We start from the raw sequence: 27,462 nt of genomic DNA, 5'->3' as shown, positions 1-27,462 counted from the left end.
CTGAACAAGTTCTATTAATATATTTTTAGGCCTTAATTTCCCAAGTTAAAGACCAAGGAGCTGGATTAGATGATCCCTAGTCCTGCCCAGGTCTCACATTTTATGGATCCTTTTTATTTCTCTAAACTGTTTCTCTATCAACTAAATACTAAGAGTACCTTAGAGGTTAAGAAGATGAGATTTAGAATCAGTTAAGACCTCTCCGGAGTAATAATATAATATCTACCTGAATGCTTGTAAGGATGAATTGAAAAACAGTACACAAAGTGCTCAGCACCTTAGTATGTGCTCAGCACATAGTGAGGGTATATAATAAAAGATAGTCATTATTAATATAATGAAAGTCCTGCCTTAAGCCTCCTTCTTTTCCTATATTTTAAGTATTACTTTCAATCTTTAACAGCTTCCACAGATTTAACACTCCCATGTACCTGACTCCCAGATCTGTATTTCCAAAGCTCCTGGTTCCACATATCTGACTACCTGCCAGACATCTCCAACTGGATGTCTACCACTGCTTACAGTTACACTTGCCTGAAACCAGATCCTTCTCACAAGTGAAGTCTTGTCATTCTCCCAAAGCCACCCAGGCTCAAAACCTCAGTCAGTTTTGCCTCTTAGGATCTCTTCCTCAACTCCTTTTTTTAATCAACCACCAACACTTAATATTCCTTCAAAAAGTCTCTATATGAATGATTCCTTCCATTCCCTACTTCGGATCCCTAATTCAAGCCTGAATTATTATCCATTCTGGTGCCAGAATCATCTTTCTCAGCCCCACTTGGATCCCATCACTTCCTCTACCATCTGTCAAATGAAGGGCAAATTTCTGATATTGTACTCAAGGCCCAGAAAAATCTGGACTCAAATTATCTGATTCACAGAACATGAACTGAAATTCCTAATACCCTTCCTCTGTCCTCCTTTTCCTTTGTGATTACTGAAATTGTACCCATTTTTAAGGAACCAACTCAAAAACTACTTCTTCAGAAAGATTTCTCTGTTTCTAGAGACCTTCCTGATTTTCTAGAAGAACAGTAAAGGGGAACTTCCCCATCATCTATTACAATCTATCACGTAGGTATATTAATAAAAAATAGTGTTGGTATTAGCATTAGACAAAGAGATCAATGTAATAGGATAGAGTCCAAAAATAAACCTCTGCCTATATAGGAACTTAATAAAGGCAATGCATCAGATCAGTAGGAAAAGGATGAGCTATTTCATAAGTATTGTTGGGACAACTGGCTATCAGTAGAGAAAAAAAAAATTAAGTTAGATTCCTACCTCATATCACATTTTAAAACTATAAAAATACTTCAAGAAAATATAGAGGATGTTTATGACCTAGGACAGGAAAGGAATGTAAATGTATTAAAGGAAAATATTCATAAATATGATTAAGTAAGTCTTCTGCACCATAAAAAACAATAAATAAAACTACAAAACAAGTTACAAGCTGGAAGAAAAATATGTCACAAATACAGCGTCCAGAGGATTTATATTCAGAATATATACACAAGTCTTTCAGATCATAAGAAAAAAGATAAACAGAAATATATAAAGGCTAATTCAAAGAAGAAACTAAGATCTACTATAACTATGAAACAATATTCCACCATTCTAGTAATCAAGGAAGCAAAATTAAAACAATAAGGCCATCATTTAATCCATCAGATTAGTAAAAACTTTAAATGCTAATAATATTAAAAGTCCCAATAATTTCATGTTTAAAGATATACTCTGAAGAACAGGTGTACAAAGATGCAGTTTTACCATAATGCTACGTAAAATAGCCCATCACTAGGGAAACTGTTATATAAACTCTAATACATACGTGACATTCAACAGTATGCAACGTAAAGAAATGCATGTAAAAGAGTTTTAAAAAAGACCTCCAAAATGCTGCTGGGAGAAAAACAGCATGAAGACCAATACCAAATGATAGGATTTATGTAAAAAAAAAAAAAAAAAACGAAACATATTTCTAGAAATACACATTAGATAGGAATAAAAGTTAGAATATTCTCAACAGGTATATACCAAATTGATTAGTATATCATAATTATCACACTATATGTCATTGCTTAATAGATAGCCACTACTGGTATACACTTGTACTGACTCAAAAACACCACTTGTAGGAATCACTTCCTCCCTCAACCCTAGAGGTCAACCATTCTCTTGACTTTTAGAATAATCATTTCCTTGTTTTCTTTGTATTTTTGCTACTTATGTATTAGTTATAGCAGTTTTAACTACTGTAACAAAAAGAATGTATCTAACTCAACAGAAATCTAATTCTCTGCTAGGGAGGGCAGTATGGGTTGCCAGGAGTCAACTCTGTTGAGAAACTCCAGCTGAAGGTGGCTTTGCCATTTCAACACATGACTTCAATGTTGCTCAGATGACTGCCTTCCTAGCCTACAGGAGAGGAAAAGAACAAGAAGTCTGCATGGGAAGGTTTAGGAACCAGGTGTAAAAGTGGCACCCAACAATTTCATTCCTTACCACTGATGAAAATTTTGTCACAGGTGCACATCTAACTGCATAAAAGATTGAGAATGAGGTAGAGCTGAGCAGTCAAGGCCAGTGTTGTTACGGAAGAAGGAAAGAGCAGATCTGATGGACAAACAGTGGTCCTGTCACACATCTCTAAACAATACGGCTGAGTTTGGCTTGTTTTCAAATTTTAAATGAATGGGAACATAATATGTGATTCTTTTGTATCTAGTTTCTTCTGTACGTGTTTATGCCCCTTGGATGGAAGTGTCTCAGACAACCTGTGAGAGAATATGGGACATAAAGAAATGCTCAGGCTGGGTGCTATGCTACCTGAACTATTCAGTCCCAGCAAGTCACACCTCCCAGACTCCACTTCCTCATACATAATAAGGAGTTGATTAACTGACTCTCTTAATCTCTGTGATCAATCATAATACCCACTCATCTTTAGTCACACATGTTATTTCAAGGCTTTTACATCATGAATCTGCACTGAGTCATTCTACTCATTTTTCCCCAGCACCCACACCAGCAAGACTGATAACTGGCATTTGCACAACGGCCCCTGAAGTACTGAGCAACTTTTATATTCGGCAAACACATCAAAACTAACTGGCCTGAACTTGGGCCCCTCTGACCCTCGCCTTATTAAGACTATATTCTAACTGAAGGCAACTCACCAAAGGCTCTATACATGAAATATTGAAAGCTGATTGATAAGCTATTAATATTTGCTTCAAAAAATACTTCAAATTCTTTAATACTCCTTTCTTCAAAAGGTGAGGCCTAATTCCCCACTCAACAGTGTGTGCTGTTTTTGGTGACACAATTCTAATGAACAGAAAGTGGTAAAAAGAATGGTGACTTATGAAACTAGGTCATAAAAACTGAAGTCGGTGTGTGTGTTTGCATATACATGTATGCACACGCTCATGTGCATGTGTGTGTGTCTCATTGCTGGGGGCAGCTAGCTGCCACAACATGAAGATATTTACACACCTTGAGAGAGGGGTCCACATAGCGAGGAACTGAGATCTCCTGACAAAAGCTGGTGAGAAACTGGGGCCTTTACCAACAGCCACATGAGTGAGCCAGGTTACAAGTGAATCTTCCAGCCCGACTCAAGCCTATACAGCTTCAGCCAATAAAAGAGTACTATCTCAGGGCTTCCCTGGTGGTCTAGTGTTTAAGAATCCACCTGCCAACAGAGGCGACACAGGTTTGAGCCCTAGTCCAGGACAATTCCATATGCTGTAGGGCAACTAAGCCCATGCACCACAGCTACTGAGCCTGCACTCTAGAGCCTGTGAGCTACAACTACTGAAGCCTGCGTCCCTAGAGCCTGTGCTCCACAACAAGAGAACCACTGCAATGGAAACCCACGCACCACAACTAGGAACCAGCCCCTGCTCTCTGCAACTAGAGAAAGCCCGCGCACAGCAACGAAAGACCCAATGCAACCAAAAATAAAAAAAGAAATAATTTTTTTTAAAAAAGAATAAAGTACTTAGGATAAATTTAACCAAGGAGGTACAAGACTCATACACTGAAAGGAAAAACAGCCCTAAAAAACAATAAAGCTTACTAAATTCAGCAATATACACATCTGATGAGTCCATCAAATGCTAAGTCATATATAATAACTACCTACTTCTGAACATTCTTGAACTGTCCAGAAGTTCATGAACCTTATAAGGAATTTAAAAATCTGAAACTAAAGCTCTGATTTGATCGAGATGGTGGCAAAGGTACATAATAATTCGGAAGTCAGCAAAACACTAGAACAAAAAGAGCAAAAATAAAAAGAGAAGACTTTTGCTGTTGTTTTCTGACTGCCTAATTTAAGGCAGCTTTGAATAAAATATTTTTAAAAGGCTGAAGTTACAGGTACAAATAATCAATTAAAAATAGTTAATGCTATATTTAAAATGGATAACCAACAAAGACCTTCTATAAAGCACAGGGAACTCTGTTCAATGTTATGTGGCTGCCTGGATGGGAGGAGAGACTGGGGGAAGAATGGATTCATGTATATGATTGACTGAGTGCCTTTGCTGCTCATCTGAAACTATCACAACATTGTTAACTGGCTATACCCTAATACAAAACGTTTTTTTAAAACAGTTAATATATTCACAAAGCCACTGAAAAGTCTTACCACCATAAAATCGGAGCATACAGCCAAGGTCAGGATTTGCTGCCTCCTCTTGTATTCGTGCAGGGTCATCAAACCCCAGCCTGGATAAGTAATCATAAACAATCTGAAGAGGTCGTTCGGTAGGTTCCAGTCTCCTGCTTACACAATTCAGAAGAAAAATATTTGGTAAGCTATAAACACACTTTATTTGATTTTTAAAATCTTCTAATATGCTCTAGATTTTTACTTCTATATCAATTTTCTTTAATATCTTACAATACAACTAGTGGTGCTCAAAGTTTCTGGTCTCAGGATCCCTCTGTAGTCTTTGAAGCCCCCAAAGAGCTTTTGTTTACATGGGGTTTATCTACCTATTGACATTTATCTACTTATTTACTGAGAAACTAAAATTAAGAATTTCTAAATATTTATTCATTTTTAAGTAACAATAAACCCATTACATGTTAACAAATATTTTCTGAAAACTGTTATTTTCAAAATAGGACAAATGTAGTGATAAGATTTATACTGTTCAGCACTTTGTAAATCTATTTAATAACTGGATAACTGAAGGCAGATAAGCTCTAAGATGTGTAGTCTCTAGAAATCTCCAATGTATGCTTATGAGACTGAGAATTAAAAAGAAAATTAATACCCCATTATTATTATGAAATAGTTTTGACCTCATGAACCTCTTTAAAGAATCTTAGAGACCCCAGATGGTCCTTTGAGAATCTCTGGTTCAAACTTAAAGGCATCAAAACTATGAGGTGTAAAAGATTATACTCGCCCATAACTGATTTCACATAAGCTGGAACACAATTAAAAATGGAGACTTTGGGTTGCTGACCTCTGGCTTCATAGATGGATTTTTCCAAAAAAGTTAGGAATGAAACTGCCCAGTAATTACCCAGAAATCATTCTGTTTCATGGTTATGACTGAAAGCAAGGAAAAGCCAGAATGTCAGTAATCATTTGTGGCTTCTGGGGATACTGCATACTTTAAATCACACGAACTTAATGCTTCCTTTACAATTATTTTAGGAGAAAGCAGTTATAACAAGTACAGCAGCTGAGAGCATGAACTCCAAAAGTCAGACTGCCTGGGTCTGAGTCTTACTTCTGCCACTTATCAGCTCATGTGTGTCCTTAGACAAATTATTTAACCTCATTGACTTATTCCTCAGCAGCCTAATGAATGACAACAGTGCCTAACTCACAGGGTTGTTACTAGAAGTATTTATTTATTTGCTTATAAGAAGATATCGTACAGTACATAAAGGGCTTAGCAAATTATTTCACATGTAGTAGTGTTCGATAACGTACTGACAATTATTATTCAAAAAATTCTTAGGAACGGAATAAAATTTTAATGAGAATAAAAATAGAATGTCTCCCCCAACTGAAACAACAATCAAAAAACAAGTATAGGAAAGCCTATGTGTTTAAAAGATCTTGAAGAACATCACTCTTTAAAAGGATTCTGTTTAGAAAACTTAAGAGCTGTATTAATCACAAGAAACATGATACACCTTCCATCAAGGCATAAAGACATGAAGGATCTGTGTTTTGTGGTTCAAGAACTAGAAAATACTAGTTGACAATAAGATTTACTTTTTAAAAACATGAAATGAAAATACTACAAAGTGAAATATAAACAACTGTAAAATAAAATTATAATGTAGAAATGGAAATCATATTGATGCATACCAAAAAACAAAAAGATAAAAATAAAAGCCACGATGTGGCCCCTCCTGACCCTCCTGGCTCAGTTCTGACTTCCAGCTTCTGTAAACTCAGAACTACTACATGGGGAATGACCAAAAAACTAAAAGCCTACAAAGATCAGCAAATACTGAATCTAACAGAAATGGAAAATATACTTTTCAGAATAAAAACATCAGTTACAATGAATCTCCTATCAAATAAAAGAAAAGTCCACAAAGGGCTGTGACAATATTAAGCACCTTCCTCATACAATGGTAGAATCCTTCAAAGAAGGATACATTTTAAGAGACTTGTAATAAACTATCCTGGAGGGGTCAATTAGTCATGTAACAGGAAGACTGGCTGAAGGATTAAGCTGAAGACAGGGTGACCACGGGCATAAACAGCTCCGTCTTTCCATGTCAAGAATGGTTATTAGATTTAGTCTAGACTGATCCAAAGAAAGGGACTATGAGCAGTGAGAAGTTGCACAGGTAGACTTGGATTAAAAATGAGGCAGAACCTTAATAATTAGAGATGCCCAATAATGAAACAGACTGTCCATCAAAATAGCTCTGAGAGAGCCACCTGTCACAGACAATTTAGAAGAGTCTGCTCTAGGAATCAAGTCAAGCCAGATGATCTTTAGGGTCTTTTACAATTCCGGGGTCTATGATGTATCTAAGACATCTTCCTGCTGCTGCTGCTAAGTCGCTTCAGTCGTGTCCGACTCTGTGCGACCCCATAGACAGCCTCTTACCAGGCTCCTCTGTCCCTGGGATTCTCCAGGCAAGAACACTGGAGTGGGTTGCCTTTTCCTTCTCCAATGCATGAAAGTGAAAAGTAAAGTGAAGTCGCTCAGTCGTGTCCGACTCTTAGCAACCTCATGGACTGCAGCCCACCAGGCTCCTCCGTCCATGGGATTTTCCAGGCAAGACATCTTCCTAGTATAATACAAATTCTACCTAAACACTGCTATTATTTTTGGATACAGAGTTCAATGTATTTAACTATAATTCCACATATATGGTATATATATATGACTATATATACTATAACTATAATGATCACATATTAAGACCAAGAAATTTTACTTTCAAGCTCTATCTTATCAGCTCAATTTTCTTATTTCTCTCTGGAAAACCAAGAGAATTAGAAATATCCTAACATATTTTGCATCATCAGATTTCCTGATCTAAAAAGGCTCTGTAGATTTTGGAAACCCTCTTTAACTATTTCCACCAAAAGAAAGTATTTTCCCTGGGAGAGAGGGAAAAAAACTAAGAGAATCTCTACATCTGCTCTCATCAATTTAGCATAAATGAGCAAACAAGAAATATTTCAAGAACTGCAAAAACAAGTAAAATGAGGGACTAATTCTATTTACTCATTAAACTCATCTGCTTAAGGGAGTAGAGAGTATGGGGGAGGGAAAATGCTATCATATGCTTATGGATCAGTTCTGTGTTTCAAAGTTCCAAAAGTTTAACAGGCTGCTAATTAGCTATGTGTTAAATCTCTCATAAATCAAAGGAAATACATCTATTGCAAAATAGGTGTAAGACAGAATATGTTAGCAAAGAAAGGTTCCATTCATCATTTGAAATACTTCCGTTAAGGCTTTAAGAAGAGACAGTAAGACTATTGTTGTTAACAGTGTGTTTCTCGGGCTTCCAGAAGCTACAACAGTCCTTGTAAATCTGAATATATGTACATCTGGTTATTTTTCTCCAAACCAGCCAACCAATACCATAATGCTATCAACAGTGTTTGTAGCTCTTGCATGCTAAGTCACTTCAATCACGTCCAACTCTTTGCAACCCTATGGACTGTAGCCCTTGTAGCTCTTAGCCAACAGTCATTCTGAACAGTGCCCACAGTTAAGTTACAGGAAGGAGAAGAGTAAGTTTCATTTCAGGGATCACTCCACATCAAGGAACATGAAACTGAGCAAACTCCAGGATACAGTGGAAGACAGAGGAACCTGTGTGCTATACAATCCACAGGGTCCCAAAGAGTAGGTCTACAGTGACTAAACAACAACAATCACTCCACAAGAACTCTAGTTAATAGTGAGAGTACATTCTTACAACCCAACACACTGTATCCAAGACCCTAACACAGCACAGAGCAGCATTTTATACATCAAAGTCAGGTTAAAACTCAATCTCTGGCCAATAAGGTAAAATCTGCAAACTTTTAAGACCAACAATACATATAATGATACAGAAAACAAGGATACTTTGATGAATGTTTACTCCACATCTGACACTATGCTAGAAGTGTCTCACATTTTACAAAACTAGGAAATAACTAAAAGAGAGAGTTGCATAATTAGTACATATGACATCAGGGTTTGAACCTATGTCAATGTCCTTACAAAGCCTCGCCTTTAGGCAAACAATATTATTTTTAAAAGTAGTTAAAATAACTTATGCAGAAGAGAGCTCAAAGTATTTCCTATGTTAACTTATACCAGGAATGTAAAAAGTTATGTTTTAAAATTACTATACATAGTTAGTCTGATACATCCTCATTTCAAAGATACACTATTTTTATGCATCACTGTTGTATAAGAATCCTGCTAGTCTTTGTAGTCCCTGGTTTCTGTGAGGGGGATTCTAAATTCTTGAAATTTCCTGAGTAATGGGAGTGTCTTAGTTATTCACAAGCGCCTTGGATCACCTCTCAGTTTATGCTAAGAGATGAGCTGACACAGGATGGGAGCTGGTCACAGAAAGCCCAACCTCCTGAAGAGAGGCTTGGGGCTTGACATGAGCCCAATCTTGGGGGAGGAGAGGGCTGGGGATTTAAATTTGAGTTCAAGCACAAGATCAATGATTAAATCAATCAATCCTACCCTATAACAAAAACTCTGTACTGAAGCTTCCTGGTGGATGAACACACTCATGGGCTGGGAGGGTAATATGGATGCTCCCTATGTGTATATTCATTTCGCTCAGACAATAGAGAATCAATCCCTGGTTTGGGAAGATCCCCTGGAGAAGGGAATGGCTACCCACTCCACCAGTATTCTTGCCTGGAGAATTCCATAGACAGAGGAACCTGGTGGGCCACAGTCCTTGGGGATACAAAGAATCAGACATGACTGAGCGACTAACACCTATACTTAAATAGTAATCTTAAATACTGCTTCCTTGAGTTCGGTGGAGTGGAAAACTCAGCAGTGGCCACAGGACTGGAAAAGGTCAGTTTTCATTCCAATCCCAAAGAAAGGCAATACCAAAGAATGCTCAAACTCCCGCACAATTGCACTCATCTCACATGCTAGTAAAGTAATGCTCAAAATTCTCCAAGCCAGGCTTCAGCAATATGTGAACCGTGAACTTCCTGATGTTCAAGCTGGTTTTAGAAAAGGCAGAGGAACCAGAGATCAAATTGCCAACATCCACTGGATCATCAAAAAAGAAAGAGAGTTCCAGAAACACATCTATTTCTGCTTTATTGACTATGCCAAAGCCTTTGACTGTGTGGATCACAATAAACTGTGGAAAATTCTGAAAGAGATGGGAATACCAGACCACCTGACCTGCCTCTTGAGAAACCTGTATGCAGGTCAGGAAGCAACAGTTAGAACTGGACATGGAACAACAGACTGGTTCCAAAGAGGAAAAGGAGTACATCAAGGCTGTATATTTATATGTATTTCATCCTGTTTATTTAACTTATATGCAGAGTACATCATAAGAAATGCTGGACTGGAAGAAACACAAGCTGGAATCAAGATTGCCAGGAGAAATATCAATAACCTCAGATATGCAGATGACACCACCCTTATGGCAGAAAGTGAAGAGGAACTCAAAAGCCTCTTGATGAAAGTGAAAGTGGAGAGTGAAAAAGTTGGCTTAAAGCTCAACATTCAGAAAACGAAGATCATGGCATCTGGTCCCACCACTTCATGGTAAATAAATGGGGAAACAGTGGAAATAGTGTCAGACTTTATTTTGGGGGCTCCAAAATCACTGCAGATGGTGACTGCAGCCATGAAATTAAGAGACGCTTACTCCTTGGAAGGAAAGTTATGACCAACCTAGATAGCATATTCAAAAGCAGAGACATTATTTTGCCAACAAAGGTTCGTCTAGTCAAGGCTATGGTTTTTCCTGTGGTCATGTATGGATGTGAGAGTTGGACTGTGAAGAAGGCTGAGCGCTGAAGAATTGATGCTTTTAAACTGTGGTGTTGGAGAAGACTCTTGAGAGTCCCCTTGGACTGCAAGGAGATCCAACCAGTCCATTCTGAAGGAGATCAGCCCTGGGATTTCTTTGGAAGGAATGATGCTAAAGCTGAAACTCCAGTACTTTGGCCACCTCATGTGAAGAGTTGACTCATTGGAAAAGACTCTGATGCTGGGAGGGATTGGGGGCAGGAGGAGAAGGGGACGACAGAGGATGAGATGGCTGGATGGCATCACTGACTCGATGGACGTGGGTCTGAGTGAACTCCGGGAGTTGGTGATGGACAGGGAGGCCTGGCGTGCTGTGATTCATGGGGTCATAAAGAGTCGGACACGACTGAGCGACTGATCTGATCTGATCTGAGTTCGGTGAGACATTCTAGTGAATTCCTGAACCTGAAGGGGTCAATAACATGATAGTTGCAGGTGTAATGTCCTTTAACTTGTGAAGGACGTCTGTGGTTAGTGTCAGAACTGTATCACAGTAAACCAGACGGCATTGCAATAACCATTAAGAAAAAACACTGCCAATTAGACTATGACCTACCAACAAATGTAAAATACACACTGATTTCAGAAGTGAAAAACTAAAATGTAAAAACAAAAGTTTTAATAAAAGACAAATTACTTAATGTATAACACATTCTTTTTTTTTAACACATTCTTTTATAGTTTAAAAGAGTACAGAAATATGAAACAAAACAAAAATAATCTTTTTCCTTCCTCAGAGTTAATCAGCTCAGTACGTATTCTGAAACAGGACTTTCCACTCCCCTTTTTAATGTTAAAATATGGTAAACGAAACTTCAGACACTTGTAAGAGGTCACCTGGCTAGTCAGTGATAGTAAACGAATTACAACTCAGGATTCCAAATTGCAAGAGCATAACTTTCTGCTAGACATATCTTATCAATTATTAACTTATCTTAAAAAATAGTGTATCAGCCACTGAAATCTTAGTCATTTTGATGACTAAAAATAAAAGTAAATATATGACCATGAGCCAAAGGGCATTTCATTTTGTTAAGGTAATGTTGTTACAACTTCTCAAAGAGAAGGCAATGATTACACTAAGCTTCACTAGTGAGTCATTTATCACTTAAACAGTCCAATAAAACAGACAGACCAAATATTATGTAAAGAACACTGGACTGGGAGACAGGACACCTGTGTTCCAGCTATAGCTCTAGGACCAAGCAGCTGCAGGAATGTGCTGTGGACCTGACCTCTCCAGACCTCAGTTTCACATCTATAAAACGAAGGAAAATGGTTTCTGTGACTCCCACAGGGAAGTTGCTAGCCTTTTAGGCAGGACAATTTTTGCTGTACAAGACTTTCCCACACATTGAGGATATTATCTGGCCCTTGTTCCCTAAATGCTGGTAATTCTCTCCTGTAGTTGTGACGACAAAAGCGAGGCCCCCACACATATTCCCAGATGGAAAGGGCAGGAGGTGGCAGGGCTGTTAGGTTGGGTTCATTTTCCTAGAAGGTCTCTCTCTCAGGTTCCTTCGAGTGCTAAAATTCTATAAATTCATAACCCCTCAGTTAAATTCAAGTGACAAGTCCATAACTAAAAAAGAGTAAGCTAAGAAGAAAATCATGGATGATTTAGGAAAAATAATGGGGTAATTTTAGTGCCAATAATCCCATTTCTAGGACCCAGCCCACGGAAATCAACAATTTAAGATTCATGGGGAGAAAAAAAAAAAAAATTCACGGGCAAAGTTTAGTTATCACACTACTTCTGAGTGTTGAATGACTTGAAGCAACCCAAAGAGGTTAACACTAACTAGGACCAGGCATCATTTTAAGTACTTCCTTGCGACTCAAAATGTAGCACATCACGTAGGAGCTTAACAGAATACAGACAGACCCCAGAGCCACTGAATCAGAATCTGTATTTGAACAAGCTCCCCAGGTGGACATTAGAGTTTAAGAAGCCTTACAAGTATAAACTCATTTAATCTTCAGAACATGTATAACTTATTTAACCCTTGGATAACTCTGTAACATAAATATTATCATCCTCCATTGTATAGATTAGTAAATTGAAGACAAAGCATTAGGTCACTTGCATAGTTAACAGTCTGAGCCAGGATTTGAACCCACAAGCTCTCAATCCAGAACCCAAGCTCTAAGCCATTACGGCATATTAGTTCTCAAGTTTTAAATAAGTTACAACATATGCATGAAATAGAGTATTCTGTAGCTATTAAAACTGGTATCTAAGAGATTTTTAATGACACAGGAAATTAGTTGAGGTAAGCAGTAAATAATACTGAATAAATGGTATGAGTCCAACTACGTAATTTTTAAAAATTAGACATACCTACTAATTTTGAAAAAGATCTGGAAAAAAATGTCAGGGTGTTGGGGGAGGGGAAGGCAATATATGGAAGCTAGTGTCAGAATCTAGAGTTCAAACTCCAGGTCTCACCAGCTGAGTGATTCTAGATGAAATGATTAACCCTTTTAAGACTCATTTCCCTCATCTATAAAATGGGGAGAATATTTACCGCACAAAATTGCCATGAGGATTAAATGAGATAATCTACTAAAAGTATTGGAAAGTATTATTTCTTTGTACATTTTTTTCATTTTTTCCAAAATCTCTACAGTGATCGTAAACTACACGCCAATAAACAGCAAAGAAGTTATTAAAGAAGAGATACTGCCTGACCTTGAACATACTACTGAACCTCTCAAAAAGCCTCAATTTTCCTCAATGAAAAGGAATAATCCTACCTCTCTTACAGTTACTGTGACGAGTTAAGGAGAAAAAAATGCATAAAGCACTAAGCCTGCTGCTAAGTTGCTTCAGTCGTGTCCAACTCTGTGCGACCCCATAGACGGCAGCCCACCAGGCTCCCCCGTCCCTGAGATTCTCCAGGCAAGAGCACTGGAGTGGGTTGCCATTTCCTTCTCCAGTGCATGAAAGTGAAAAGTGAAAGTGAAGTCGCTCAGTCGTGTCCGACTCTTAGCGACCCCATGGACTGCAGCCCACCAGGCTCCTCCGTCCATGGGATTTTCCAGGCAAGAGTACTGGAGTGGGGTGCCATTGCCTTCTCCTAGTAAGCCTGCTAACTAGCAAAAGAAAGCACTTAACGTTAGCTAAAATCTATCATCATCATTATTGTTTCTTTGGCTAACTAAGACTTTTTTATCTCTTACTCCAGCAAAGTAAATATATTCATATCTCAAATACTATATGATACCACTTATACATGGAATCTAAAAAAACACAACAAAACTAGTGAACATGTAACAAAAAAGAAGTAAACTCACAGACACAGAGAACAAACTAGTGGTTACCTGTGAGGGGCTCGGGGGAGGTTTGGCAGGGCAATATAGGGGTGGGCGAGGAGGAGGTACAAACTATTGGGTATAAGACATACTATAAGGATGTATTGTATAACACAGGGAATACAGCCAATATTTTGTAATAACTGTAAATGGAGTGCAACCTTTAAAAATTGTATAAAACATTAAAATTTTTTTTTAATTTTAGAAAAAGGAAAAAATATATTCATATCTTCAAACTACAGTTCAATAGTGTTTTCATTATTTTCTAATCAACTCATTGTTTTGTTTCCAAAGAGCTATTTCATTACAAAATTATCAAAGCTACGCTCTCCATTTTAAGAACAGTTTAGGTTCACAAAAGTAAATTGTATTGCATTTGGACTCTTAACAACTAACAATACAATTAGTAGTAGCAAGCCAATTCTAGTGGGCTTTTGTCCACTTTTCTAATATCTCTGTATACATACACATTGGTATACAGATGAGTAAGTCTAAGGTTTAAATACTTGAACTCCAACAGTCACTACCAGCTATAATGTAGGTCAAGGCTTTCCACCTGATAAAATTAGATCGGAATCAGTGTTAAGATTTAGAAAAGCCTAAGGATCACCCAGTCTGATCCTTTCGTTTTACAAATGGATTTAGGAAATGTAGTTAACTGGTGAACAAGGAAAACATTCAAGTGCTAATCTACTTTTTCAGAAATTAGTCCAATTTCTAAAAGGAACACATAATAAACCTCAGTTTAGACTTTTAAAATGATATCAATTTTTAGCTCAGCTAAATGTGTTACTATAATTACCACATTTTTAGGTAGAAGTGGGAGCCTCCTTTCTCACTTTCAACAGTATTGAAACCACAGTTTTGAAATTCTGTTTGGAGACATTTACTTATTACTGAGAAAGGGGAGGCGAGAAAGGCACTTAAGGAGCTCTTATCTGAGATCTAACTCCAAGAGCTAATAGAGTTTTTTTTTTTTAAAGCTGAATCAAAGAGTTCACACGCACAGTATAAGACTACTTTGAGACTACTTTGTGTCTTCGCATTTATATAAGATTTTAAAGAAAACACAAATGGCTTTTAAGCTTATGAAAATATGCTCAACCTAACTCTATCACATAAATGAAAATTAAAATAACAAAATTCCTATCAGATTTCCAAACATCTAAGTTTTCAGGCTTGAAAAAAGATTTGTCCTTGGAATGCTGAATTTACAATTCTCTAAAAACTGTTGACAATCATTTCTGTTCACAATCAAGTATGTACTCACGCGTGAGGATGTCAAAACACATAAAATTTAAAACTAACGTGTTCTGGAGAAAGTAAGGGGGAAATAGGTATACTGTTACATTATTCATCAAAGTATAACTTCTAGGAAGAGGAATTTGACAATATCTATCAAAATAAAAAATGCACATATCCTTTGAGACAGCAATTCCATTCCTAAGATGACTTCCACATGGGAGAAATATCACAGGTACAAGGATATTCACTGCAGCAGTGCCTGTAGTAAAAACAACTGCTAACAACCTACAGGCCCACTAATAGGAAACTGGCTAAATTTATGGTAGACTTGTAGAATGGAATACTATGTAGCCATTAAATAAATGAAAGTTATAAAATATTAACATGGAAAGGTATCTAAGATAGTGAGTTGACAAGGTGCTGCATATAGCACCATCAGTTTTAAAAATTTATATACAAATAGTGACACATACTCATGCATGAGCATAGGTACTTGTCACTCTCTATTTCCTTTTACACTTTATTTCATTCTATTTACCTGTATCACTTAAAAAAATAAAACTTCAGGGACTTCCCTGGTGGTTCAGTGTAAGAATCTGTCTTGCAACATAGGCAACACAGGTTCTATCCCTGATCTGGGAAGTAAGCCCATGCACCACAACTACTGAGCCCATGTGCCTTAGAGCCCACGATCCACGACAAGAAAAGCCACTGCAATGAGAAGCCCATGCGCCGCAACTAGAGTGGCCCTGGCTCGCCGCAACTAGAGCAAGCCTGTGCACAGCAATGAGGATCCAGCACAGTCAAAAGTAATAAAAATAAATAAACAATTTTTTAAAAAGAAAATAAAACTTAAAAAATTATTTATTGTTAATTTAGATATTCAACCTATGATGTAACCCAAATGAAGTAACTATCAAATTTTCCTCCTCTAATACTTTTTAAATTCAAGGATTCTAATGTCAGCATCCTAAGGACAAGTCTATTTTCAAGCCTTGTGACTATAACCATCATCAGCTCCAGCACGAATAAAATCCTAAAGCCCACTTCCAAGCAGAAACACATATGACTTATACTGCAGTAGAATTAATGGTAAAACTCTGACCTCACCTGACCAGGTCTCCATGAAGCTGCAAATAAAGACTTTCCCTTCCCTCTCCAGCACAAATTTCTGATGCTGGTGTCTCTACTGTGCAAAGGACAAGATGTAAGTCAGAGGAGGAGGAGGAAGCAGAGGAAGTGGTGGTTGTAGTGGCAGTGGTCGTGTCCGCTCCATACAGGTAAACACAGCCTCTCTTCACATCTTCTCTCAGCCAGTCTCTCTCCCGAGAACCAAACCTACTTCTCCTATTCAAACAATTTCTGCTCCCATTGCGCTTCATATTTCTCTAAAAACAAGTTAAGAAAAAGAAATCGTTAGCCCAACTGTCCGACTGAGTTAGACATATTTAGTCCTTATCCCACCTTTCCACTCCTTATTCACCAATACTCGGCTGGGTACTACTTCCTCTCGTGGAGCCTTCTGCACCTGTCACGCCCATCCCTACAACTAGAAAATTTCATTCTCTTTACTGGCAGCTGTTCATGTCTCTGCCCATCATTTTCTGACCCTTTTTTTCTTTATGTTTTCAGAAAAATTTCAAGAACAACAGTAGTATGCACACTACCTAACTTTCACAAACTTTTATATTTTGCCAGATTTAGTTCAGATCATTATTCTAAAGAACATATATACAACCTTACATATATAGCTAAAGCCACCCACTACCTAAAACCCCATTTCCCTTCTCCCTCCCCAGAAACAAACACTCCACTATACTTAGTGTTTATCATCCCATGCATTTTTTTACATTTGTCCTATATGTATACATCTATAAACTCTAATATTGTTTTACATAATTTAAAACTGTATCTAAAACCTGACATATGTATGTTTCACCCTGTCATTTTTTTTCCCCTTGATTCAATACTGGTTTAGAAATATATCTGTGATATTACACCCAGCTCATTCTTTTGAATACCACTGCATGAACACATCAAAATTTATCCCTTCTCCTGCTAAAGGCATTTAGATTGTTTCTAATTTTTCATTGTTGGAAACAGTGAAAAACAATGCTGCAATAAACATTTTTGTATATCTCCATCTGAAGACTTGAGATGGAGATATACATCTGAGGCAGAGGGTCCTCATCCTCTGCCTTATATCCCAAATAAGCAAGTACAGAATCAACACAATGTTGCACAAATATTCTTTCCATTCTCATGTTTCAAAAAAAAAAAAAATTCCTGTTGCATTTGAAAACTTAGATATGCATATACATTGTAAAATCACATCATCTCAAAGCAAAAACAACTACTGCAGCAACCTAAGAAGTCCCTAAAGATCAATATTTACCTGCTCTATTTTTATAATGGGCCATTTCTATTCCCTTTAATAAAAAAAACAATTTCCACAAATAGCTACCCTGATGCACCTCTCCTGGTCCACTCCCCACTGCATTTCACTCTGTTTCAGTCATATCCAACTCCCCTCAAACACCAATTATTTCACAATTCCATGACTTATCTGAAAAGTCCTCCTCCGTCTTGTCCATCTGAGTAGTTATTCCTCAAAATTACTCAAATTTCACCCTCTCTATGGAGTTTTCCATTTCTCCCATTAAAAGCAAAATGGCTGTCTGGGGAGGCCTTACAAATAGCTGTGAAAAGAAGAGAAGCGAAAAGCAAAGGAGAAAAGGAAAGATATAAGCATCTGAATGCAGAGTTCCAAAGAATAGCAAGAAGAGATAAGAAAGCCATCTTCAGCAATCAATGCAAAGAAATAGAGGAAAACAACAGAATGGGAAAGACTAGAGATCTCTTCAAGAAAATCAGAGATACCAAGGGAACATTTCATGCAAAGATGGGCTCAACAAAGGATAGAAATGGTATGGACCTAACAGAAGCAGAAGATATTAAGAAGAGGTGGCAAGAATACACAGAAGAACTGTACAAAAAAGATCTTCACGACCCAGATAATCATGATGGTGTGATCACTGATATAGAGCCAGACATCCTGGAATGTGAAGTCAAGTGGGCCTTAGAAAGCATCACTACGAACAAAGCTAGTGGAGGTGACAGAATTCCAGGTGAGCTATTCCTAATCCTGAAAGATGATGCTGTGAAAGTGCTGCACTCAATATGCCAGCAAATTTGGAAAACTCAGCAGTGGCCACAGGACTGGAAAAGGTCAGTTTTCATTCCAATCCCAAAGAAAGGCAATGCCAAAGAATGCTCAAACTACCACACAATTGCACTCATCTCACATGCTAGTAAAGTAATGCTCAAAATTCTCCAAGCCAGGCTTCAGCAATATGTGAACCGTGAACTTCCTGATGTTCAAGCTGGTTTTAGAAAAGGCAGAGGAACCAGAGATCAAATTGCCAACATCCACTGGATCATCAAAAAAGAAAGAGAGTTCCAGAAACACATCTATTTCTGCTTCATTGACTATGCCAAAGCCTTTGACTGTGTGGATCACAATAAACTGTGGAAAATTCTGAAAGAGATGGGAATACCAGACCACCTGACCTGCCTCTTGAGAAACCTGTATGCAGGTCAGGAAGCAACAGTTAGAACTGGACATGGAACAACAGACTGGTTCCAAAGAGGAAAAGGAGTACATCAAGGCTATCTATTGTCACTGTTTATTTAACTTATATGCAGAGTACATCATGAGAAACACTGGACTGGAAGAAACACAAGCTGGAATCAAGATCGCCAGGAGAAATATCAATAACCTCAGATATGCAGATGACACCACCCTTATGGCAGAAAGTGAAGAGGAACTCAAAAGCCTCTTGATGAAAGTGAAAGTGGAAAAAAAAAATGAAAGGGGGGTTTAAATGGTCATTTGACCTTCCCCCCCCCCCAAAAAAAAAAGAAAAGAAAGTGAAAGTGGAGAGTGAAAAAGTTGGCTTAAAGCTCAACATTCAGAAAACGAAGATCATGGCATCTGGTCCCACCACTTCATGGTAAATAAATGGGGAAACAGTGGAAACAGTGTCAGACTTTATTTTGGGGGCTCCAAAATCACTGCAGATGGTGACTGCAGCCATGAAATTAAGAGACGCTTACTCCTTGGAAGGAAAGTTATGACCAACCTAGATAGCATATTCAAAAGCAGAGACATTATTTTGCCAACAAAGGTTCGTCTAGTCAAGGCTATGGTTTTTCCTGTGGTCATGTATGGATGTGAGAGTTGGACTGTGAAGAAGGCTGAGCGCCGAAGAATTGATGCTTTGAAACTGTGGTGTTGGAGAAGACTCTTGAGAGTCCCTTGGACTGCAAGGAGATCCAACCAGTCCATTCTGAAGGAGATCAGCCCTGGGATTTCTTTGGAAGGAATGATGCTAAAGCTGAAACTCCAGTACTTTGGCCACCTCGTTCAAAGAGTTGACTCATTGGAAAAGACTCTGATGCTGGGAGGGATTGGGGGCAGGAGGAGAAGGGGACGACAGAGGATGAGATGGCTGGATGGCATCACTGACTCGATGGACGTGGGTCTGAGTGAGCTCCGGGAATTGGTGATGGACAGGGAGGCCTGGCGTGCTGCGATTCATGGGGTCACAAAGAGTCGGACACGACTGAGCGACTGATCTGATCTAGAAAGAATTAATTACTCTCTCCTCAGTAGAACTTTTTCACCTTAAACATACTTCCACTACTATGTAAATCACCATTGTTTTTAATTATGTATTTGGTATTTTCTCCTCTGTTATACACTGAGAACCCATTATAGTGCCTGAGAGCCTAGGTGGCACAGAGATGCATGCACAACTCAGCTGATATCACAGAAATTTATCCCCGGTCCCTAATGAAACCTGACTAGCTCTGGCAAGAAGCTGAATAAACTTGGGGGAAAAAAAAATCTCCTTTTTTAATAGGAAACCTTATAATCTTTCCTTTGTATCAGCCATAAAGCAAATACTTTTGCTAATATTCCTCATTGGAAAACAGAAATATCTATAATAAAGCTGATATTATTCTTGTACTTACTGAGATTAAATATTTGAAGATAAGTGTAGCACCTAACGGAGAAGGCAATGGCACCCCACTCCAGTACTCTTGCCTGGAAAATCCCATGGATGGAGGAGCCTGGTGGGCTATAGTCCATGGGGTCACTAAGAGTCGGACATAACTGAGCGACTTCACTTTCACTTTTCACTTTCCTGCATTGGAGAAGGAAATGGCAACCCACTCCAGTGTTCTTGCCTGGAGAATCCCAGGGATGGGGGAGCCTGGTGGGCTGCCGTCTATGGGGTCGCACAGAGTCGGACACGACTGAAGCGACTTAGCAGCAGCAGCAGCACCACCACCACCTAAAATTCAATCTCTGAAGATGATAAAGACAGGGGCAGAAAAAGAACATATTCCCCATGTGGAGAGAAAGAAAAATAAGAAATGAGAGTGGCTTCATTGTTTAAATTTAGGATAATAGGTAAATTGATCATTTTATAGATATTAGGGATTGCAGTATGGCTAAATCAAAACCATGAGGATTATTACTGATACTAACTTCAGATAAATAGAGTAAAGCCCTGCTACAAGTGGGAACTAGGTCTCTTTATTCTCATCAAGAGCATTTTCTCACTGAACATATCAGAATTAACAAAGGGCTTACAACACATATAAACACAGGGACCATCATATCTGCACGACTAAATAATCTTAACCAGTACATAATTAACCAACTGATTTTAAGTATTTCTTATTTTTACTCTTTGGGAAAGATCAACTGATCCTCTGAAAACAGTGTTCCATATGGTACAGCTACATTTATGCAAAGAAACCATGCATTTTCAGTGGAGAGAAAGTTTGCTCACTGCTGTCAAGAGGGCCATGGACACTACTCCAAAAATCCATCAAAAAGAATCCTTAAAAAAACTTAAGGTCAAACAATATCCCATTAACCTTCTCAATCTTAGAAAAGTCAAGGCAGACCCCAGGAGGTATTACATTACACCCATGATTCTTCTTCAGTAAGAATGTTTAACAGTAATTTTTTAATGTGAATATCTATTTCCCTTAAAAGACTATACATAAATTCTTTAAGAAAGTTACGCTCTTGAAACACATGTTGTTGGTCAAAGAATGTATCTCCTTTTATATGACACATTCTACCCTATGAAAATAGACTGCTGAATTAGAACTTCAGTGGATATCATTCTTTTAAACCTGTTCAATGGGCATTCAAAGGCCTAGATACCAAGGCATAGCCTTCTGGGAAAAATCTAGATGAACTGCTTAGCTATAATTACTGTTTAGTCGCTAAGTCATGTCCGATTCTTTTGCAACCCCATGGACTGTAGCCCACCAGGCTCCTCCGTCCAGGGGATTTCCCAGGCAAGAATGCTGGTATAGATTGCCATCTCCTCCTCCAGGGAATACTCCCAACCCAGGGATTGAACCCGAGTCTCTTGCACTCCAGGCGGATTCTTTACCACTGAGCCATCAGGGAAGCCCTTAGCTAACATCAGTCACTGCTGAATTACCGACCGTAAAGCGTCTTCCTACAATGCGGGAGATCCGGGTTTGATCCCTGGGTCGGAAGATCCCCTGGAGAAGGAAATGGCAACTCACTCCAGTACTCTTGCCTGGAAAATCCCATGGTCCGAGGAGCCTGGTAGGCTACAGTCCATGGGGTCGCAAAGAGTCAGACACGATTGAGCGACTTCACTTCACTTCCTTCTCCACTACCTAAACCATCAAGGAAGTGTTGGGAAGGTCAGTTCTCTCCTCTAAGATGCCTGCAGCTTTTTGAATCACTATTCCACTGGAATTGCTAGACTGAAAATACTTTATTTCCTCACTCTTCTTAATTAAGAACTACTGACAAGCTTCTCTAAAAGGGAACACAACCATAATCATCCTCCCATCAAACAAGTGTATTAAGAGCGATTTAAGATTTAAAGATATTTCTAGATAGTAGAAATCTTCAGAGTAAGCAATGAACTAAGTACTTACTTCAGTTTTACACTTTCCACCCTCTAAAAAATGAAGACAACATTGAGGGTTGGCTCTGATTAGTTCAAAGGTGATAAACTATTAAACGCTCACACACAATTGACTCTAAGATATGCATGGTAGAACAGGGTCTACTGAAGTAACTCTCCATACTCAGTGAGTTCTAGATTGTGAAATATCCTAAAGTAGGATATGTGTTCCCGCATTCAAAAATTCAGAATGATACGGGTTCATCTCAGAATACACACGCTAAGGAATATCTTGAAATGGATACAAGAGATAAAGAGAGGAAGAATATTTCAGTTCATTAAAATCTTTGTTAGTGATTTATTTTAAAAACCACATGTGCACTTCATTTTGACAAAAACTTGAAACTACTATTGAAAAAACCAGTCTCATAGCAGTCACTGACTTGATGAACTATAACTTCATTTATTATACAGACTCAGTAAAAAAACTAAAGTAAAAGAGTGGGACACGACTGAGCGACTGAACTGAGTTAAAACAAAAAAAAAGCCAAACTATAGCAAATGTCTGGAAATTTTTGCTTCAAGTGTACTCCTGATAATCTTTAAGAATATTAAAAATATCATACTTATATTCCAACTACAGTTATGAAGGACTATATTCTAAATAGCAATTTGCTAAATAAGATTCTGAATCCAAATTCTGAATCAAATTTTCCAACACTCCATACAGTGGTGTGTGCGTGCTTAGTCACTTCAGTTGTGTCCTACCCTTTGTGACCCCATGGATCATAGTGCGCCAGGCTCCTCTGTCCATGGGATTTTCCTGGCAAGAATACCAGAATGGATTGCTACGCCCTCCTCCAGGGCATCTTCCTGGCCCAGGGACTGACCTGACATCTCCTGCATCCTGTATCGTAGGCAGAATCTTTACCGATGAGCCACCCGGGAAGCCCTAGATCTCACCTGACTAAGTTACACCAGCTTAGCTATAATTGATGTTCATGATTTGATATTAAGTATTAGAGAAGGGGGCGGCAGAGGAGGAGATCATTAGATGGCATCACTGACTCAAAGGACATGAATTTGAGCAAACTCCAGAAGACAGTGAAGGACAGAGGAGCCTACCGCGCTATAGTCCATGGGGTCGCAAAGAGCTGGACAGGACTTAGTGACTGAACAGCAATAGAAGAGTTACAAAAAAGAATGATGTCTTTGTCAAAGGGTTTTTGGAGAAGAGCATTAGGAGATGACAGATTCTGAAAGTCTTCTACTTACATATTCCTATCCTATTTCACCTGGCACAAAATTCAACCACTCAGCTACTGAAGTCAACTTTTGTTTGTTGAAAAAACACACAGCACCTATTCTTCAGTCAATCTCATTTATTTGCAAGGATGCAAAGGTCTTAAGACACTGTTAGCCTCCCATACCACCAGATCAGCACTAGACTAAGTATCAATTTCTGGAATCTTTCTAATGGCCTCCAGATTGGAACCCCAGTAGTAGGCTGGACCTTTTCCTGGAACTGTAGGACGGTGGGAATCTTCAATAAAGATCCTTATTTCTCAATTCCTTCCCTCCCACATCTCATTCCCCATGGAAAAATAGTTGCTGTAAAAATAGCAAAGGCTATTTACCTTCAAGGCCAGAGGGCATTACCTATCTCTCAGACTTGCCCTTTCCTGATAAGCCAGGCCAGCAGAATTTTTTAAAGTTCATTCACAATTTACATTTTCGTGACCTTACAGTAAATATCCAAAAGCCTTTGAGTAATTAAATTTAAAACATGATTAAATAGTTTACAATAAATATGTAAAAGGTGTAAGCAGAAGTTAACTATGAAAAGTTATTTCAAGTTCCTGTATTAAGATTGCGTAGTAGCAGAAAACTTTTTTTATTTTACAGAGTTCTAATTTATGTGGTTTCGTGGATTCACCAGATGTTTCAAATCTACTATTTTTTTCAGTGTTGCCATCTTTGTAATGTCCTACGAATAACCTTAGTAGCGAGTACCTGGTGCGCACTCTCAATCCAACGATCATTACTTAATAAATTTTTCAACATGATGTATTTTCCTTGTCTTGCAAAGTATTTTCGAAACACGCCAAATCTAAATTTTCTTTGCTCTCTTCCTTTTCTTTGGCAAGTTTTAAATCCTGCTGATTCCTCTTCTAGAACTTTAGAAGGAATTCCATTCCTTCTTCAGGACACCTAGTTTACATATTTGACCTATGGAAAAATTTCTCTCCAACTAGATATTTCGAAGGCTAAAACTCCCTCCAGTGAATCTTCCACAATCTCTCCTTCTAAACACCTTCACTGTCCCCACCCCACCCTACATTCCTTGTGCTTTTTAACTTCTCGTCATCACCTTGAAGACTCCATTCCCCCCACACCTTGCCGGCATCTGCCATCATTTCCTCCTACTCCCCCTAATTCCAATTCCTGCCAAAAAGCCCCGTTAGCTGCCTGTTGCATAACTGCTCCCCCATCACCATGTCCCTGGATTGTCAGCCCCGCTCCCGCCAGCAGGAATGCCCCCTTTTTGTCCAACGCCTCCTCCCTCCTGCAACACGCCCAGCGCTGCCCCGAGATTAAGCTCCTCCGGAGATTCTCTCCGCAGGCGGGGCAGGTCGTGCTCCCAGGCCGGCGCTCGGGTGCGGGGAGCGGGTCTTAACTTCGGTGGGAAGCTCCGAGGCCAGAGGCTGCCGCGCCAGTCGGCGCAGCCCCGAACACCTCAGCGCCGGGCCAATCACCGCCGCCATCCTCCCGCTGCGGTGATGTCTTCAGGTGTCCGGGGAGAAAGCCCTGCGTACTTCCAGCTCCGCTCTCGGGCCAGGAGACGCCGGCCCCGGGGCCGCGAGCGCGGCCGGGGGGAGCAGAGGCGGGCCCCCAGGTCCTGAAGGAGCCGAGTGGGCGGCGGCGGCCGGGTGGACGCCAGACCCAAGGCGTGGGCCTGTGAGGCGGGTGGCGCGCGGCCAGGGATGGGCAGCGGTGGGGACGGAGGCGGCCGCGGCCTCGGCGGGGGCCCGGCCCAGAGGCCTCGGCGGGTGCAGCGGCCCCTCCAGCCGGGCTTAGGGGCGACCGAGCCGCGAGGCTGACTGACCGACGCGAGGCGGGGGTCGCCTGCTACCTCAGCCACCGGGCGGGGCAGGGGCGGCCTCTCCCTGCTCTCTCTCCCTCTCCAGCCCGCCCGAGCACCTCACCTTCAGGACCCGAATCCCGCCAGGCCGACGGCTCGCGGGCGCTTCAGGCGGCTCCGGGGGCTCGAGCGGGCCCGCGGGTCCCGGCTCCACCTCCCCCATCGGCGGCTAGCGGCGGCTGCACAGGGACGCCGGGCCGGCGCGACGCCGCGCGGAGCCTCGGCGGCGCGCGCGAACACCCAGCAGCCCCGCCCCCCTCAGCCCTCTGGCCCCGCCCCGAGTCTCGCCCCTCCCTGGCCTGCGTAGCTGCGGGCCGGGTGCGTCCCGGGCGCTAAGGGACGCAAGCCGCCGGGAGTCGGCCGGGGACTTCACGGGCGGAGCCCGGTGCCGCCGCAGGGCTGGGCCTTTACTGTCAGCTGCCTTCAGTTTGGAGGACTGAGGCGCAGGGAGAGTTATTTTCTGCTCTCCGCGACTCCTAAGGGGCTGGACAAGGGGCAAGGGAGGTTTGCACCTGTCAACAGAGACGCTGCCTTCTGCAGAAGATGGCTTTTGTAACTTACCTCTCCCAGACGTTTCCTCTCTACTCCAAAACTGGCCCGTCACCCTCACGGGTGCAACGCCATTGGACGAATTGAGAATATCCACCTTAGCAAGGCCCTTTCTCTTTGTTGTAGATGGTCACAGCCTTCTTCAGAAAATTCGACCCCACCTCCTGTACAAAATGTCATCTCACCTCCCAGCCACATTTGAATTCCCTTTCTCTTCATGTAGTAGAATTTTCTGAATATTGTTCTCTGCTTCAAGCAGTAATGTGGTCTGATCTCTATTTTGTTATTTGCAATTCTAATTCAGAAATTTTTAATTTTCTTTTAGTTCCTGCAGTGATAGTTTTGTGGCCGGCCAGTGAGCCAAATCAGAGAGCCTGATTCCAAATTTCAGCTCTACCCCTTATTATCTCTATACCCTTGTGCAAGTTATTTGATCTAAGCCTTTGGTTCTTAGCTATGAAACAGAAAATTGTCTGTCTAGTAGTTAAGTCTGAAGATTTTGCAAATGCATAAAAAGTACTTGACACATACTAATGATTCATAGCAGTCACTATTATTCTGAATTTTCAAATTGAAGATACACTCAATTCCTCAGAGTTTTATTCTTAATTCTGCTCTATATTTTCCTAGGAAACCCTCTAGACCTCTGAATTTTTAGGTCTTCCCCTCCTACACAGGTCTGAATCGTCAAGCAACTGCTAAGGAATGAAGCAGAAAAAAAAGTTTCTTATACTTTGAATAATTGGTATAAATGGTTTCACCAATTATCCACTCCTTCAGCTTACCTAGTCCAAACCAACTGTATGTTAAGAATATTTTAATTACAGGTTTAGTACAAGAGAGTTTGAGGTCTAACACTGCAAACTGTTCCCCTCTCTTCTAAGAGATTGCTCCATTTATAGACATTTTAAATTCTAGGACAAAATTTGACTCAAAGATTCTGACTCTGTACAAATTATTTCTTCTGTGGAAGTTTGGTCACTACTTTCTCCCTTCACTTGAGTTACTTTATATATACACCAAAACTCCAATCTCCAGTTATCTTCATTTGTTTCATTTTAGTGAATTTAAAATAATGTCTCTGTCAGTCTGGCATAAGATGAAAAAAAGTTCTTATGTTGTCTGCCTCTGAGTTTTCCTTCTATCCTGAAATTACCTTCAAGAAAGCTACTCAAGAGTTGTTGGGATTCCCATTTCAGTGCTTATTGAGTAACTTGCTCCAGCAAGGACACCCATATATAAGGGATAGGCATCAATATGGGGACAGAAGTGGACTTGACCAAGGGCAAAGAGGCAGAAAAAAGAATGAATGCAGCTCAGGGTGTTTCTAAAACCCCATTTCCTGAGGTATTACACATTACCTTTTCCATGTTTCATGAGCAGAATGTCTTCCCAGGACCACCATTAGAAGTCGTGCTGGGAAACAGCAGCAGTTAGATGATGGGTTTGCTGTTGTTATGATTAATGGAATAGTGGGCTAAAGCATCAATTCAGAATACCAGCATATGCTGAGTTATGTATTTACTACTTCTTCAGCAGCAACAGTAGTACCTCTTTCAAAACTAGAACAACAAAAAGCTACGAGCCCAGGTGTTGCAGGGGTAACTTATGATACAGCTCTCTTTAAAAGTCTCCATTGTTAAGATCCAATCCAGTTGAGTGGTGACGACCAGTTGATTCTGAGTTTTCCTTTCAAATC

The 27,462-nt window shown here is 39.9% G+C and overlaps 1 protein-coding gene across 2 annotated transcripts in view; it reads right to left on the bottom strand.

Moving 5' to 3' along the window:
• Positions 1 to 25,497, bottom strand: part of PHLPP2 (PH domain and leucine rich repeat protein phosphatase 2) — a 64,944-nt gene extending 39,447 nt beyond the window's left edge. Inside the window, exons 1-3 of one of the 2 annotated variants that reach the window (XM_086351602.1) lie at positions 25,279 to 25,497; positions 16,209 to 16,486; positions 4,664 to 4,797 (exon numbers count right to left, since the gene is read on the bottom strand). In XM_086351602.1, the coding sequence (XP_086207728.1) occupies positions 4,664 to 4,797; positions 16,209 to 16,486; positions 25,279 to 25,377 (511 nt within the window). In that variant the 5' untranslated portion in view covers positions 25,378 to 25,497. The remainder of the gene's footprint in view (positions 1 to 4,663; positions 4,798 to 16,208; positions 16,487 to 25,278) is intronic. The other variant, XM_086351603.1, reaches the window with a different exon arrangement.
• Between the last annotated feature and the right edge of the window lie 1,965 nt (positions 25,498 to 27,462).

This window comes from Bos grunniens, chromosome 18 (genome assembly GCF_055505025.1).
Source record: "Bos grunniens cultivar Pamir isolate PY7600 chromosome 18, Bosgru_T2T1.0, whole genome shotgun sequence".
NCBI lineage: Eukaryota > Metazoa > Chordata > Mammalia > Artiodactyla > Bovidae > Bos > Bos grunniens.
The sequence above is the reverse complement of the archived record's forward strand: the minus strand, read 5'-3'. Positions and strand labels throughout refer to the sequence as shown.